Source organism: Etheostoma spectabile, chromosome 12 (assembly GCF_008692095.1).
Source record: "Etheostoma spectabile isolate EspeVRDwgs_2016 chromosome 12, UIUC_Espe_1.0, whole genome shotgun sequence".
NCBI classification, from domain to species: Eukaryota; Metazoa; Chordata; class Actinopteri; order Perciformes; family Percidae; genus Etheostoma; species Etheostoma spectabile.
Genome location: NC_045744.1, coordinates 15,690,396 through 15,708,824, shown reverse-complemented (window position 1 = coordinate 15,708,824; position 18,429 = coordinate 15,690,396). Strand labels below are relative to the sequence as shown.

Genomic DNA, 18,429 nt, shown 5'->3' with positions numbered 1-18,429 from the left:
CTCTCTCATTGTAATCAAAATATGTCTGAGTTTATTTGTCAGTGAACTAGCATGTTGCTGCTGCTTGGAACACCAACTATCAACACACAGGATGAGTTGACCTGTCACAGTCTTTGCGGTCTGCGTCGCCTCGACGCAAAGTTACCCATTTTTGGAGGTGCGTGTCAAGCTACGACGGGGGGGCCGGGAAAGCGGTTTGCGGCACCGCAGCGGGGTATGCGGGGGCGCGCCGTCGATTCGACGCAGAAACGTAAAACAGCCTTTAGGATCCAATGCGGCACATGTATGTATAACATTAAAACATGATTTATAAAATCATGCCATCAATTGGAATTGTATGGACTAGAAAGGTTTGTATAAAGACTTTAGGCAGCGCACAAGTATTGCAGGCTCAGTTTAATTTGCAACTCAGTTTTATACAAAATATGTAGTAGGCGGTCCTTGACTTAATGAACGTTGAAGACCTCGGCAATAAAGGAGCTGGGGCCTGTTGCACGAAACCAGGATAAGGGATTAAGCTTTTAAATTTAGCTTTAACTTGGTTGCACGAAACCAGGTTTAATTGAACCCAGCCAACTAGTATATTAAGTAGATTTATACATCCTTACACATTCAGTTGGTCCGCTATAGTCTGATTGGGCTTTTTTCTCTCCGTTTGATAACAGCCGTATTTCCCTTTTTGCATGTTATATTCTTCATCTCCTCGTTACTTTCCATTAGAAGCTGCTGCTCATTGGGTGAAACACATGCCGCATGAGTCTTCTCCATCTCTGCATCAGTAAATCTGTGATCGATACCGTGGTCTATTTAAGAAAGCCGTGAACGTGCACTTATCCCAGCTATCTACACCACAGTTTTTGGCTAATTCGGTACATGAGGGTGGGCATTTTGGGTTTACAACACTGGAGTCACTGCAGTCAATGCTTAACAATCACACTTACTTTGTTAAAAGGTTACTTTTAGCTTCTTCCCTTTTTTAATTCAAAAAAAGAAAGAAAAATACTTAAAAGTCAAAGTTTAGGACCAATCTTGAAGCTTTATACATACCAGTACGGTTCACCCAGTCGTCTTTGTTGTTTTCTATGACAAGATTGAGATAATAGAAGATTGCACTAATTGGGATTTTTTACATTCCCAAAGCCTTAACCCACATGAATGTCAATCTTTACAAAGCACAACAATGCAAAAGTGCCTTGTAAATTATACAAACATGTTGACCAACAAGACAGTGTAATAACAAAAATGCCTAGTAATCTATTTAGATAGGGAGAAATGTTTTTATTTAACAGTACAATAAATGAATGCATACAATTTATCAGACATGGTCATATGAGGATGACTAAAACAAGGATTTGATTTGATAATTGTGATATATATATAGATATATATCTATATATATATATAGATAGATATATATTATACACACACACATAGATGGATATAACTAAGTCTAATTCTTTTCTTTCTTTTTTTTTTAAATCATGCAGGGTAGCTTCTTTCTCATTGTGCTTACAGACTTCCACTTCGGGCAAAAGACTGACTAACAACAGCATTTAGTTGCTGTCCTTCATTCAACAATCCTCTGCTTTGTCATTCATATCGTTTCAACAACTAGAAGCTGTCTACTAGGTTTTGTCTGTCTACTAGATGGTGCATGTTATGCATGATTCCGCCTTTTTGTTTTTTTGGTTAGCAGTTACATATATGAGTTTGCTTACATTTAAAAGTACAAAAATATATTACCTCTGTACTCAAGGAAAGCATTTGCACATGTAGTAGCAGTTATCTGTATCTGTTACCTTCATTGTGACTTTGTTGTACCTTACACAAGTAACAAGGTCCTTTCTATACATCAAATTCAAGTAAACAACATCAGGTCAACAAAACAAAAAAAGTAGATATTCGAGGACCTCATGCATAATGCAGTGTGACAAACAGAAAACAATAAGTACAAAGGGAAATAGCATCATTTAGGGAGTACTTCCATAAAGTATATGAGGTCTAGTTTTCTGAGTTTGGGTCCAGCCCACTGCCCTGTAGCCTGTACAGAAGTGCATGCATCTCAGCATTTTTAAGTCCATACCAATGTACAGAAAACAAAAATTGGACTTTTAGACGGACTTGAGTGTCCAGGAAACCGCCCTGTTGTGTATCATTTGGTAAAGCTGGAACATCTACTGACATCTTTCGTAATTGCCAGTGCAGTGAGCAAACCTGCAAAGACTATTTTTCCACACATAAGAGACATAATCATAGGAAAGAGGAGGGTAGAAGACACTTGAAAGGTTGAAAAACCATTAACTTCTGTTACTTTTCTTTACCTGGATGTCATGATCTGGGACCATGAGGCATATGTAAGGAGAGAATCACTTAAATTATCTTAGTATTAGTGTTAGAGAACAAGAGGACAGGAGCAAAACTGGACAGATCAAACATTTTAAAGATGGCTTAGATAGAAGCTCCAAATATAAACCTGGTAAGGAGAAGAAAAAAGGCATTTCTCAGTTCTTATTGTTGGGAAGAAGTAGACGATCCTGTTACAGTGCAGCATTTTTCTGTTCACTGCACACTTGTCTGTGTGAGCATGTCGGCAGAGATGCATTTTTCTCTCTACCTTACTCTGACATCAACTTGTTGTTGTTGTGATATACAGTAGGTATCAGAATCACAACTTGCATAGTGTAACAGCACAACACACAAAAGGAACACTGCACATAATTTTCACCTTCAACTCTTGCCTTAATCAGCTGAATAACAGACCAATTCATAAACTCTCATACAGCTGAGCATCAGAAAAGTTTTCTCTAGTCCGTTTGTGTTCCGACAGTGTGGGGTGGATGACGGACATTTGTGCCTCAACATTGGACACAGGATAATACTGATAGATGAAACATAACAAAAACAAATACTGCAGAGATCAGTGCTACAAGTACACATGAGAGACTTGGAATAGTAGTGACTATTTAGTTTTTTTTGTTTTGTTTTTTTAACAATAAGACTGCTGAGTAGTGGGGTTAAACATCTAGTACTTTGGCTCAGTAGAAAATAGACTCAAAAAGGAATATGTAAACCGAATGCATACGAGTCTATGGATAAACTGTTGTACAAAAGTCGGTTATCTGGCATGATTCTAAACTGAGTACACGTCATCTGTAGGCTACAAATAAGTCGTTATTTCAGTTGCTTTAAAAGTGTTAAATGCTAGTGTTTAACAACACAACAACACGTTTTCTGTCAGTCCTGTAGTAAGAGTGTTGGTGATTGTTTTTTATGATTGTAAGGGGTAATCATGATTTAATAGGCACACACCAGGCTTGCCATTGTCCTTTTCATTCTGTCAGCTGGTCTGGCTGTGTGCGCCAATATCTTCCCCGTCTTCATCAGTTTAAAATAGGTAGTGGAAATAAAGCAGTTACACTCTGTCAGTTCATCATGTGAAAAAGCCAACTGTGCTCATGGTACACAACTTTATGATGTTCCTTTCTTAATGCTGATGGTTGTAGATGTACTTGAAAGGAATAAAAAAATATTTGCCCAGTTTGTTTAAACAAAGAAGGGCAACAATGTCAAGGTCCATTACACTTGTTTAGTTCCTATGAAGAAAACTGATGAAATATAACAACACCCTGCCTTCTGACGTCCATAGTGCAGGGATAAGAAATTCAGAAACAGGGGCATTTAGGCATTACGTCCATGAATTAGACCCTTCTGAGCACATTTATTTTGTGGTGCGCTGGCAGGTTTCAGAGTCACACGCCGGCAGACGTATTAACCAGGTTTTAGTGGGTTTTGGAAAATACCTAGCTCACTTCTCACCATTCTTTTGATTCTTAGTGTGTTGTCCCACCGGCACAGTCCTTTACTCCTTTCTTTATGTATTAGTCGTCACTTCAGTTCATAGCATGCTGGCGGATTGTGTGGAAGATCCAGTCCATCTTGGTAGTCCAGCCACCGTGGTGAGCGTCGTTCATCTGCTTCATGAAGTAGTCCAGGGCCTCCTGCTCCGTCTTGTCCAAGGCTAGCGTCTTTCTGATGTAAGCAATGTCGTCAAATGACTGCAGCTCGGGCATCCCTGAGCCCAGCATCATGGAGAAGAGGTTGATGAAGAGGTTGGCATGCTGTCGGATTGCCAGGTACGCCTTGTAACACATCTCCTGGAACCTGAGGGGGGAGGAGGACAAATGGCACTATATTGATGAGGACTGGCGAGTTGAATTGACCGTCCTACACACAGAGTTTGCCAGGCAGACACACAGCTGACAACCTTGCAGACTTGTACCAGGGGCCCGTACAGTTCCATTCTGGGGAAATTGCTGCATGTGTCCATGACAATTAGGGATGTACATTTGATTAAATTTTCTTAGTCGATCGTCGGGAGAATTAACGATCGAGTACCAATTAATCATTAATTTTGTTTATATTAAAATTCATTATTTATTTAACTTCTTATAAATTAAATGCAATTAAAATACAAAAATACATAGTCAATGAGATCTTTATTACAAGAAGAACAACTTGGGGCAGTTAAACTGGACATTCGCATAGGCTAAACCTGAAGATATATGCCCTGCGGTGCTCTAAAGCAGCGGAAGCTGCAGCTGCGAGCCGGGGTTTTTAAGCGGAGACCCTTGTTTGTTCCAAAATAATAAATATGAACAACAAAAGAATCATGTCATGCTAAACAATAACTTAACCAAAAAAACAAAAACAAAATACTTAGATCTGGCAGGTTTTGTCAAATGTATCTCAAAACTATCTAAGGCACGGAGTCGAGAAAGACGGTGAAAGAGATAAGCCTAACTAAACATTAATTAGGCTATTTAACAAAGTCTCATAAAACTAACCAGTAACTCACACAGTCTAACACTTTCTGCACCAGTCTACTATTTTTTGTTGAGAAAGATAAGCATGTTGACATGATCTGGGGTCAGACGCGATCGCAACCTGGTGACCGTCAGTCCAGCCGCCAAAAACACCCATTCTGAGGGGACTGACGTTGGGATATGGACAGGTACCTCCGCCCTAACTTGGCCAGTGTTTGCGCTCCCCTCGTCCTCATGTCAGACAACGCAGCCTTGTCTCCTCCATGTTGTGGGATAGCCGCCCTACCGGTCCCTACCGCTGCTCTTCCGTGCTAACGCCAACTTGATGCTAAGTTGAGACTGAGAGCAGGATGCACCGCCACCGACATCAACCGGGGTCGATGCACTTTGTTTAAGTGGTACATCATTTGAGTTGTGGCCGTGTTGTACTTATACACGGCAGTGTTTGCAGTGAACTAAGTTATTTTTTTTAAATCAAAATGGTCCCACAACACACTTCGCTGTGATCTTTTCATGATTACTTTTGACATCAAAACCAAAACTCGCAAGTAACTGAGAATGACGTCAATTATTGCCCCCGGGTGGTAAAGTGTTTAATTGCTGCCACACAGTTAACACGGATAAGAGGAAAAAAATCTAAATTAGCTCAATCTCCCATTTTGATTTGGCTTCGGTAGATAGTAGAATAAACTCATGGGTATTGCTGGTGTTACCTTTCAAACTCCCTTGTTTTGGTGCACTCTTGAGTTCCTTTGCTAATAACGATCAAGAAGTCCTGTGTGAGCACAAAGGGCACACGTTCTCTCTTGTACCCAAACTTCTTCTTTTTGTGGTCGAGGAAATGGCCAAAGTCTATGTGGAACAGCTGAGAAAACATGAGTAATAAATGAAATAACTATTTAAGAGAGAAACAGAAAGTGCACACATTAAACATAGAAAGTATATCAAAATGTAATATTTACCTGTCCATCATCTTTGACCATAATATTGCTATTGTGTCTGTCCCCTATGCCCAGGATAAATGTGGCTACACAGTAGCCTGCACACGACCGCGTGAACAGATCGATGGCCTGGTCATACCTAAGGAATCAAACAAATGGAAAATACTTCAGTCTCAGAGTGGATTGTGAGGTTTGTGTATATATATATATATATATAAATATATATATATATATACATACCACACACACACACACATATATACACACCATACATATATATATATATATATATATATATATATATATATATATATATATATATATATATATATATACACACACACATACATACATACATATATACACACATATATACACATATATATACACATACATATATACACATATATATATATACACACACACATACATACATACATATATACACACATATATATGCATATATATATACACATACATTACATATATATATATATATATATATATACATATATATATATATATATATATATATATTATATATATGTGTGTACCACACACACACACACACACACACACACACACACACACACACACACACACACACACACACACACACACACACACACACACACACACACACACACACACACACACACACACACACCACACACACACACACACAACACACACACACACACACACACACACACACACACACACACACACACACACACTACAGAAGACTAGAAAAGCTGTATAAATCTCTATTTTTACCACTTACATCTCTCCCTTGTTTTTATCCTTAAGCCACTGATGCAGCGTGTGGCTGTTGAACTGCAGTGCCCCCTTTAGGCCTCCTTTACATTGAATCTGCATGATGGTGTGAGAGTTCCTCACCACCTCAATCAAACCAACACAGTCACCGATTGACAGACAACCATATGGCAGCATCCTGGGAGAGGAAGGACAAGAAACGTAAAGTGAGGCAGAAATAATTAGGGCAGCAGTGATGACTTCATACTAAATGACTTGAGGTGGCTTGTAGGGGTTGCCACCAATCCACATTCTGATGTGGAGTGCAGAACATGAAAGTATCCAGTGCCTGTTAATGTGCACCTGCATCCTTAATGTCATGGTGAAGTGAGGAGCCTACCTGAGATCAAGGCCTTGGTTTTGCCAGATGTTCTCCATTATCCTAATGATCTGCAGTGTTAGCATGTCCTGCCTCAGATCTGTGGAGGCAGAGAGAAACAAGGAGGAAGGTGACAGTAAGGTGAGAATTAGCTGCTTAGCTGCTCTTTGATCAACTTCATCATGCATTATGGAGCAGAGCTGTCAATGTCAGTTTTGTCACAGATGGTGCAACAAAATGGTCAAGCAGCTGCGGTAACGGGTGATTCCAATAATGGGACTTGTTCTTTCTGAATTCCATGTACAGAACATGAATGAGGCTGTGTTTGTGTGCCATGATGTGCCCTACAGGTTTAGACTTAATTACGCTACATCAAGCAGCAAGAGCTTTTTCCAAGCCTATGCGTGTGTAAGTACACAAAGAAACGGATGGGCAAATAGAGATAGAGGCAGCAAGAGAGATACAAGAGGGGAAACCACAGAAATGGAACAGTAGAAAGGACATTCCAATTCAATCAACACAGCAGAATGGTCAAAGCTGCGGACATTTTTATGTGTACGGTCGCCATTGCAAAAAACTGATCAATCATTCTGTGTCTATGGTCAAAACAAAACAGCGCTTTTTTTTTTAACTAGTCAAATGATCATAACAAAGAGTTAAATGTACATTCTACTCTCATTCTATTTCTATATGAGAAACAGGGAAACAAAACCAACCATCTCCATTTTTGAAGATGATTTCGTTGTTCTGAAAGAGAAGCTCTGACATCATATCTGGGTTTTCCCAGTTAAGCCATAGAGGTCGCTTGGCTGATGACATCATTCTGCATTCCTCCAAGCTGAAACAGAGACATGTTCAAAGAGGAAATGTTACTGTGCTAATGAGTCCCTGTTCAAAACAATATATTCTGATCAATATTTCTCCTGTCAATATGAATATAGACCCGCTGTATACACCGCTGTATATACTGCCAAATCAAACTTCTTGTACATAAAACAACCTGTTACATGAATTATCCAGTATATATTCAATCACCATTTGCACCATTGTCTTACATAATTACATTATATACACATTTTTTGTGTTGTTTCTTATATATCTATACACACCTGTGGCATGTATTTATATCTGTACATAGTAGTCAATGTTCATGTTTACCTTTTTCAGCTTTGTTGTCCTTTTTTATCTATTATGTTCATTCATGTGCAAGTACAGTACATTGAGTAACAAAAAACAGAGTAAACTTCCTTTTAATGTGTGCACAATTTATCTGATATATTTAGTTTTCATCTTAACTGATTCCCATGGACTGGGTTTACTGTAAAATGAGTTTATGATGTCCCTAAACATACTTCAGCCACACACAAAACACTGACATTTTATTACATATAGTCTGGCACAACAAATGTATGTAGCTGGGGATAAAGCCTGGCATGCCAGATGTCCCTACCCTCTCGCAATCGCCGCTACTGGGGGTTAGTTGCGATTGGTTAAAAGATATTCAAACGAGCCAGAGTGTTTTTTTTTTTTACCCTATCCTAGAATAGACAGGTGGTGTAGCCAGACCATACTGACTAGGTCTGTCAATTCAAGACAATATTACATAAATATGCTAAGGCTTGAAGATGAAAAGGCAAATGCAATACCTGCAGTGGAAATAAATATTAAATGCCAGCCATATTAGAGGAGAGAGTTATATTAGAGAGTGCTGATGTACCGGAGGTTTCCCAGCTGATGTGCAGGATTCAGTGGGGAGGTAAAGCTCTGCAGGGCATCCATGTAATCAGGCCTTCTCATCTGCTCCACCAGAAACTTCATTTGAACCTTAAAAGCGAGAAACCAATGTATGAGTTAATAAAACAATAGTTTCAGACAGGTGGCGAGTCACCCAGCCTGGTAACTATATAGTAAGTACAGTTTCCTTGGTGCTTCTTTTCCTCAGCAAAATGATTAACCTTTCACAATGCAGCTTCACAGAGCATGGGTTTTGTGCTGTGCTGCTGGGCGCTGGTTATGTCATCTCGGAAAAGGCGATTACTAGCGGTGTGACGAGAGACTTCTATTTATTTTCATGACCGTTTATCGTTGCTCTTTAACGTTGAATATAAAGCAGCAGAAGGTCAGTCAGTCACCAGGATGTGAACACGCGAGACAACTTTTAACCTTGACAAGAATTATTGTAACATTTTAATCTTGCAAAATCTCTTGCTATTACTGATTCATTAATGTTGTATTTAGATATTAAGTCAGTTTGCCAGTTAGCTAGCTAACCAATGCATTTGCCAAGACTCATCAACACTATGACTGATACATGTGCTACTGGCTATAACTCCTAGTTCCTTCTTGTAGCAAGCACTTAAATATTAAACTTAACGATATTTGTCAGCGAGTGAACAGTTTTGGATTACTACAAATAAGACTGTTTACTATTTGTCACATGACAAATTATTTGAATATTGTCATTATAAAAGTGGCCTATTCAAATCAAGGGCCTATATCTTTTAAGGTAAGGCCTTTATTTACTTTATTTTAGCACAATCATAGAAAATATCTAATGTACCCTGTTTTAATGATGAACATCCCTGTGCTCAGATCTGTATTAATTTGCTATAGCTGCTTTAGCTTTTATTGTGAAACATCTACCAGTGTTAACATTCATTAACATTAGCAGCTGAACATCAAGAAAGCTCAGCAAAATACAGTCAAAGTGAATTAATTAATATTATTAACAGTATTTTTGTAAAATATGAATTAAAAAAAAAAAATCTGTGGCCTGATTGGTCCAGATGTTGTCAAGATTGAAATCAATGATTCAGTGGCTCACAATTAACAGCTGCCAGCTGTCAGATTACCTTCTGTGCCTCATCTTTTTTCTCCTGTTTGAGGAGGTCAGTGAGATTGATGAGTTTCTCCATGGCCTCCACCTGTCTGCTCAGGTGCTTCAGATACATGCCACAGGCCCGGCAGTACGACTCTAGCAGCAGGCCAAACCGCTGGCTCACTGTCTTGTTGTGCATCTCTGACCTGTACACAGGTAGGCAGGAAAGGAAAAAAAGAAAATCAAGAGGTTTTGTGTGTCCTAATGGAAAATCTGTCCACACACACACACACCCACACCCACACACCCACACACACACACCCACACACACACACCCACACCCACACCCACACACACACACACACCTGACATCAGCTGTTTCAACAGGACTTTTTTGAATTCAACGTAATTGGAGACCAGACAGTCGAGTGACATTCAAACATCAGTTTAACCTTTCAAGCCAAATACAGCTCAAAATTCTTGAAAGAAGACCTTTTTAAATAAACTCACTTTAAATGCCAAAAGAAGAAATGTCCTATCCTCTGATTGGTTAATGCTCTTTTCAGCAGGAAGCGTGCAAGTGGGTTGTCAAGGTACTGCTCATACTTTAGAACCTGGTCACAGGCACAGAAAGCACAGTAAATACAATGAAAAACATAATTTGCCTAAAAGAATTATAGTACAGTAAATTTAACCTCCAGTTAGAATAACATGGCATTTATTTAATTAAATTGAATTTCATATGAGATGAGGATACAACACACCTGAACCAGTTGAATGAGGTACTGTGAGAGTTTGTCATCCGTTAGGTATTTCTCAAGGCACTTTACGGCAAACTCTCTGATCATTGGATCAGGGAAGTTGCAATCCAGCAACTCCATGGCTTGTTCTGGCTTGATAGCAGGCCAGTCCTTCAGAAGACAATACATCTGTAATGAAATAAATAACACTTACTTCAAATAAATATATATATCACACACCACACACACACCACACACACACACACACACACACACACACACACACACACACACACACACACACACACACACACACACACACACACACACACAGTACAGGCCAAAAGTTTGGACACACTTTCTCATTCAATGCGTTTGCGAAAACTTAGTTAACACGAAACTGGCTCACATGAGGACCGCCCCAGGAATGGAAGACCAAGAGTCACCTCTGCTACTGAGGATAAGTTCATCTGAGTCACCAGCCTCAGAAATAGCAAGTTAACAGCAGCTCACATTAGAGACCAGATGAATACCACACAGAGTTCTAGCAGCAGACACATTTCTAGAACAAATCAGGCCTTCATGGTCAAATAGCAGCTAGGAAACCACTGCTAAGGAGAGGCAACAAGCAGAAGAGATTTGTTTGGGCCAAGAAACACAAGGAATAAACATTAGACCAGTGGAAATCTGGGCTTTGGTCTGATGAGTCCAAGTTGGAGATCTTTGGTTCCAACCGCCGGGTCTTTGTGCAACGGAGAAAATGTGATGGTGTGGGGGTGCTTTGCTGGTGACACTGTCGGGGATTTACTCCAAACTAAAGGCATACTGAACCAGCATGGCTACCACAGCATCCTGCAGCGACATGCAACATCCCATCCAGTTTGCGTTTAGTTGGACCATCATTTATTTTTAAGACAATGACCCCAAAAACACCTCCAGGCTGTGTAAGGGCTATTTGACCAAGAAGGAGAGTGATGAAGTACTGCGCCTCCACAGTCACCGGACCTTAACCCAATCGAGATGGTTTGGGGAGAGATGGACTGCAGAGTGAAGGCAAAAGGGCCGACAAGTGCTGAGCATCTCTGGGAACTCCTTCAAGACCGTTGGGAAACCATTTCAGGTGACTACCTCTTGAAGCTCATCAAGAAAATGCCAAGAGTGTGCAAAGCAGTAATCAGAGCAAAGGGTGGCTACTTTAAAGGAACTAGAATATAATTCGATAAATAATCTTTATGAAATACCCACCTATTTTAATATTCCTGACATAACAAATAAAAAGTATTTTCTCATTTTATTAAGAATTTTAGTGCTAAATGTAACGTAAAACGCCATCCAAATGATGGCCACTGTTTAACATTGCAATAAAAACAATATAGGAAAATATATCCAGAGATATTTTTATATGGTTTTGACAATATATTTTGTCATATCGCCCAGCCCTAACTCTTTATGTAATATCAGCTGAGTTTTATTAGTATAATAACTAAGTTAGGCACATATCCATTTCACCTTTTAAAATAAAGGTGTCAGCAGTAGAAAACCTGAGCTTACCTGTGCAATCTCATCTCTGGAGTTCCACTTCACAGCCAGGAGGATCTTGGGAAGGATCTCTGGCATGTTCACGCAGTGTTGTCTAAAAAAGTTAGGGGAGAGAATAAATTTGTTACAAATTTAATGACATCTAGATTAGCCCCACATGACGGTAGATAATGACTTTTTTTTATTACTTTAATTAATTTAAAATGTAATGGTTTTGAGCACTCAGAAACCCCCAATAATAGTATACAAGTGCACACACATTACCTGTGCCTCCATAGAAAGTCCTTCTCCTGCTCAGTGATTTCAGACAGTGGGTCTCTGTTACACACCTGGCGTAGCTGCTCATTGTCGGCGTCGGTCAGGGGGTTGTCACGTGCCAGTCTGTTACTCTATGACACCATATATAACACATGTAACACATACTGTAATAAAAAAAAAAAAACTGAACAACAACGTCAGCACTACATTGTCTCCCATAAAACTGAATTGAAAGGGTGATATTAAGTTCCTGTATGTGGTTTGAGTTAACTACAATGCAGCGGCCTCTTGGGAATGAAAATCAGATTTTATGATGAGTCTGATAGGGGGCAACAGAATACATATTAAAAAATAAACGCTTATTATCTTACCAAACCGGTGTGGCAGTAATTAAAGCCAAGCTCTCTGGATATATTCCAGTTTGCGTGGTCCTCAATGATGGTCATATCAGGGTACTTGACAGGGCAACTGAAATGGTCAAACTCCAGCTCCAGACAAGGGGTTTCCTGCAGGTTTAGAAAGTGGGGAAGGGGACAGGTGTTTACTGTGTCAATATTTATTTAATAAGTGGAAAAAAAGGTGTGGTTGATTAAATTGAGGCGGCTTAAACTCTGAACCGTACAGGTTGTCACCAACTCAATGAGGCTTAAGAGGTCAGTCACAGACACAAGAATAATGTTTGAAAAGTTTTGGCAAGATTATGTTTGGTGCCATGATATTCTATCTTCTTGGTGTTTCAAGAGTCTGGTCCATGTAACTGAAAGAAATCTTCATTGACAACTACTTTAAAATCCTATTATAATTCTAATATTTTTGATATATACAGGTTTGTATTTTGTTTGCAAAAAAACTACAACTACAAAAAAACATCCAAAGACAAGCAATGTCTGTTTACATTTAAAATATGTCAATCAAACCACTATTTGCCCTGTAAGAAAAAGATGAGACACCACTGGAAGCACAACAGTGAGTGAGCATTATGTTCAGAATGTTGACATTTGCTGTTCACCTTGTTTGGGTTGGAGCCTGTGACACCGATAGGGTTGAGCAGGTCTTCTAGGCCATGTGGGACAGGCCATAGGTTGAGAGCCATCTTCCCTGCTACTAGTGTGTGGGTGTAGTCAAACAGGTTGATGTTGCCCCAGGCAAGAGGACAGTGCTCCTACAGAGAAATACCAGTAAGATGAGGCATATGAAAATGATTAAGAGCGCCAACAGCCAACCAACTTTAACTGCTTTGATTTGAATAAAAACCATACAAGAATAGATTGAATGAAATAAAAATATGAACCAAACATTTAACCCTAAGATTACCATGAAATCAAACCCGGTTTTTGATTTTATTTATGTTCTTGTTCTTTTTTTTTTTTAAGCAAAAAACATTCAATGTCTTTGGATTCTGTAATTCCCTCCCTATGCAGTTGTTTTCATTGTAAGTGACAGTGTCCACCACTGCATGTCATTAATATCAGCCTCGTTCTCTATTGTTCACTCTCCCGTGTCAGAGCTCAGCTACATTGAGTTAATACTAATGCAAACCCAATACTTCTGACTCCTCCTGGTGAAACTCTAAGTAACTCTGCCCTACTGTTGTGGAAATACTTTGTGCATCATGCGCATTATGAAATCAGATTGCAGTTGCTCATGACATGATGGAATTACTGATTGAATTCTTTATTAAAACAATGCTAGTTTGTTTGGCTGCACTGCAAACAGATAGAGTTACAGATATATCCTTTTAGGAAGAAGCTGCTCAAGGAGTGTTTGTTGTAATATTAAAACACATTTGTAGTTACCACCAGACCAGTGACCACATTGTTGACAAATCAACCAAAGCTGAAATCATATGCATTATAACTTCCATGTAGCATTTCACTGTTAACCTCTTTAGCTCCCTTCCTTCCTTTCACAGAGCAGATGGAGAGGCAGAGTCGGGCAGCACAGGGGATGTCTGGAATGTACATGTCGTAATTCAGCCACTCGTTCCACCTGGAATAAACAGGGAAGGGACCATTGACATAATCATCACATTGCTGTTGCAAAGCAGAGTGAAATTCCTAGAGTGTAGAACATTGTTCTTTACTGTGAACTACCTGGGGTTTGAGCAGGGCACACGCTGGGTGTTGACATTGTCACACAACTGCTCTCCACCGTGGTATATTCCGGTCCTGACGTAGATCTAGAGCAGTCACAAGAAGAACAGTTTATATACTAATCCATCGAGTGATAAAGATATCTTTCACTGCATTTCTGACTGTATGAAGTGAAGAATACTGTGCATCTTCTAATAACCTCCAAGGTACTGTAGATGTGAAATTACATTCAGAATTCAATTTTGTCAAACCAGACCAAAGCAGAGAAGCTATAAGTAAAACAAGATGAAGTAGTCACAGCACTGGACACTGGTGTACCTTATCAATATCTCTGATATTGACATTGACGTAAGTAGCGCACAGTATCCTGATCCTCAGCGTTCCGTTGATGGTCCAAAGAGACTTGGTGGCTGTTTCCCCATTCATGTAGGGTGTTGCTGTGGATATTCGCCTTGCATATGACGGCATGGTGAAGTTGTCCATGGGCAGCTGGGAATACAGGCTGTCTTTTGCCATTAGCATCAAGTTAGGCATCCGTCCCAGCATGATACAGCTGCGCACATACTGTCAAGGGCACACAAAGTGACATGTTGAAGTAGCCATGATTGTGACATTTTGAAGCTGTTCATACTGTTTGACATTTTGAAACCATTCATACAATTTTTAGGTTTATCAACATGTAAATTATTGCAAGTACAATTCAGCAGTAACTGAAACATTCAGTACTTTGTCCTTATATTCTGTGATGTTTACACTACATTCTTGAATCAGTAAATTTTACAGGCAGCATATTTTCTCATACATTTCATTTCACGTAATGAATGCCAAGCACATTTGTGTTTGATTATTATTTGATGTGAAGTGGAGCTCTCCGTAAAATAGCAACAGATGCAGCAGACGTAATATTACATTAAATTACCTTGTACTGACTCAGAGGGTATTTCTCCAGCAAGTACTCGTCACAGCCACAGACTTTGAGAATGTACTTTCCCTGATATTCCTGTACACACATTTTTAACTGCTCCTGGGAGAGCAGCATGCTACGCGTCTTCTTACGTATGGCTTCAGCAATCACCTGCTCTGGCACATAGTCATGGTTGATCTTCAGGGTATACTTCTGCTTGTCATTGCTGGGTGACACAATAACCCATATGACCACAATGATTTGACCTGAGGGAAAGAGAATAAAAGATAAAATTGAATAAATATGAGAAAATTTAGACACTGCATTTAAACATTGCCAAATATATTTTGAGCCCAGAATAAAATGTCTTACCTTTATCTAGCTTGTTATAGATGTGCCTGGGAAGTTCTGCACAGGATTCTACATTGGGAGGATATACGTACAAAGCTCTGCTGTGGGGTCCGTTACTGTCTCTAAGGTCCACAGCCTCTTTGCAAACATTTAAAATGTTCCTTCTGAAGTCCTGCACTTCTGAGTCTTTCACCAAATCAAACTCACATATAGGCATTCCAATTGCAAAACCTGAAAGGAAAAACAGGTGCTTAATTCACAGTGTGAATTTCCCCGTTGTGAGATTAACAAAGGATTTTGAATTTTAATAAAACATGTTTTTTTTTGCATTTTTCATAACGTGAAATTTGAGCCATGAAAAAATACAGTGTAATACATGAGACAATACATATATGACCAGTTAAAGCCAAGAGTATTGTGTTCCCCCTCTTCCCTGCCATTGGTTCTTACAGTATGTTACTGTTTTCTAACTGCATAATAATTCATAGACCATACCTATCTCTCTGTTGAGAATTTTCTCTTCCCTGTTGCCAACTGGCTCAATGACTTTAAGGAAGGCCTGGAAGAGCCTAAGATCGCACAACCTCCTGGTCTCATCGTAAAACTCCTCCCGCTCTGCCTCTTGGGTGACACTGACAAAGATGTAGGAGCTCTCCTCCTGCAGCAGATTGTACAGAGGGTACTTCCTGGCCTCTTTGAAAAGCTCATGCTTGACTGTGATCAGAGTGGCTTCCCGGAGGCATTCCAACGTGAGAAGCATGCCATTTGGCAGAAGGCAGTCGACCAGTATGCTGGGGGGCATCAAGTGCATCCCCCATAGTTCTCCTGAGGAGGGCCTGGGAGGCATGGTCGTGCCAACAAATCTGCTATTTTCAGAGACCGGTAATTACCAGATGAGCGATGTCAACCAACTATGAGAAAGAATGAAACAGAATTATATAAGAACCACTGACCTGTGCACAATCATGCAAAACGCTTTTGGTAAACATCTGACTTCCGCGATGCTTGAGTTGCATAGTGACAGCACGCTAACTGATAAATACACACTCCTAAAAGGTGCCCCAGTTTAAGACAGGTCGCCAGTATTCAGTAATTGTGTAAATTTACTTTCGTTTAGTTTGACAGTGGTAGTAACACATTTTGTGTTCAATTTAATGATTGTAGTTAATATAATATGTAGATAAATGTTGGAAATTGTTAACAAAATGTATTGTATGTTGGCAATATACTGAAAGCAGCAGAAAAGCAGTATCATTATCACGAATATTCAACAAGATTATCAAATATCGCATATTTTCCGCGTATCGTGCAGTCGTTTTAAAGTATAACGTAACCTATAACGTTAGCAAGTAACCCAACTAGCTAGCTATATCATAACGTGTCATCACATCAGAGACAAAAACTTCAGAGTTGGTGTTACAATAACTCATGCTAACTTAAAGGAACCAATGAATGCCAAGTGCTGTTAAATTAAAGAACTTCAACATTTAGCTAGCTATGTTATACGTTAACGTTAGCTAACCAGCACTACCCACACGTTAGTCAAGTGTGGCTAATACGGCTAAGTTATAGCTAGCTGTAGCCAGGACATGACAGTCACCTCGACTTGTTTGTTCTGTGCTGCTGGTGGGTTTACGTTAGGTGTTGTTTGTTAGCTAGCTAGCTAGCCAAGTTCACTAACGCTAAGCAGATCAATGCCATCTACAATATGTAGCTAGCTAAACCTAGAGATGTAGCTAAGCCAAGTCTGACGTTATTATGGGCGAGACCCGATAGATTGTCGCGTGAGTAACTGTTCCAATTAACAAGAAAGCGACCACAAAATAACAACAACAACAACAACAACATATATAAGCTACCTGTGTCAGATAGCTAGCTAACCCCAACCGGTTAGCCGCGAAGGTAGTCTGCTAGCAGCACAATCATTAGCAGCGGCTAGCTTGGGAAGTCTCAAGCAGCGGTGCTGGCTCTAACGTTAGTCCATCCAAACAATGACACTGAGGGGTCGGAATAAACCCGCTGTGGTGGAGAAAGGACGCCGCTAGCTTCCAGTGGTGTTGTCAATATGCTGTAGTGGAATAAGTCTATAATACTTCATGATGTTCTTCATCGTGCTGTCCCGAAAATAAACTGCACACTCGGGTAACTGTTAGCACGCTAGCTCCACTCACTCAGCTAGCTAGCCTGTTCGAAGGCTGCTAGCAGGCTCATCATCATGGACCGCCCTCCCACACAGAGAGAGTTAGCTGCTGGAGAAAGCAGTCTGTCATGAGATGAGACTGGGAAGGGAAACCGCTGGTCCACTGCTTTCGTTAATAACACATTAAAAGCCTCTTAAGAAATTCCACAAAAGAGCACATGAGAAGAAACTGTGCCGTCTGTTGCTACAGACCATCGACTGTACAGACAGTCGCCCAGAGCGCATCCTGTCACCAGCATGTGCGTAGAGGGAGCCCCCAGAAAAAAAAGCTGGAATGAGGAAAAGTGGGACTGATTTGATTGCATGTAGTGTTTTATTGCTTCTACATAGGACGTTATGTTCTCTCTTCTTTTTACTGGGTAACTTTAAACCCAAATAACTTTGCAACAGGGAACGTTATATGCCATGGGCAGAGAAACAAGTCATTAGCATCATATTTTAATGCCCAATGGTCTGTACTTCAGACCAATGGGTCCTTTGTGTTTTGATGCGGATGAAAACTTTTCTATCTTTAAAATAAGCAAACAACTGTAAGATTGTGCAGCCTGGGCAGACTTATATGCTCTTTGTGTCCTTTCTAGAGCACAAATACTCTGGGTAGATGATCTTTTATTTCTGCTGTAGGGC

At 39.9% G+C, this 18,429-nt stretch overlaps 1 protein-coding gene across 5 annotated transcripts; it reads right to left on the bottom strand.

The window, feature by feature from the left end:
- Positions 1-1,257: 1,257 nt before the first annotated feature.
- LOC116699195 (phosphatidylinositol 4,5-bisphosphate 3-kinase catalytic subunit alpha isoform) lies at positions 1,258-18,041 on the bottom strand. Of its 5 annotated transcripts, none has more exons than XR_004334393.1 (21): positions 16,098-16,449; positions 15,624-15,833; positions 15,267-15,517; positions 14,666-14,911; positions 14,348-14,433; positions 14,138-14,243; positions 13,264-13,416; positions 12,626-12,760; positions 12,261-12,385; positions 12,009-12,090; positions 10,482-10,646; positions 10,228-10,331; positions 9,752-9,923; positions 8,617-8,723; positions 7,616-7,737; positions 6,921-6,999; positions 6,549-6,719; positions 5,786-5,903; positions 5,537-5,688; positions 1,431-4,161; positions 1,258-1,389 (listed from the first exon to the last, which is right to left on the bottom strand). XR_004334393.1 is itself a non-coding variant. In XM_032531666.1 (21 exons), the coding sequence occupies exons 2-21, from the start codon at positions 16,447-16,449 to the stop codon at positions 3,891-3,893; spliced, it is 3,207 nt and encodes a 1,068-aa protein (XP_032387557.1). In that variant the 5' UTR covers positions 16,450-16,513; positions 17,462-18,041. The 5 variants fall into 5 exon arrangements, 4 of the variants coding, with proteins under 4 accessions (XP_032387559.1, XP_032387557.1, XP_032387558.1 ...); XM_032531666.1 differs by lacking the exon at positions 1,258-1,389 and adding an exon at positions 17,462-18,041 and having other exon boundaries at positions 3,891-4,161; positions 16,098-16,513; XM_032531667.1 differs by lacking the exon at positions 1,258-1,389 and adding an exon at positions 17,619-18,041 and having other exon boundaries at positions 3,891-4,161; positions 16,098-16,513.
- Between the last annotated feature and the right edge of the window lie 388 nt (positions 18,042-18,429).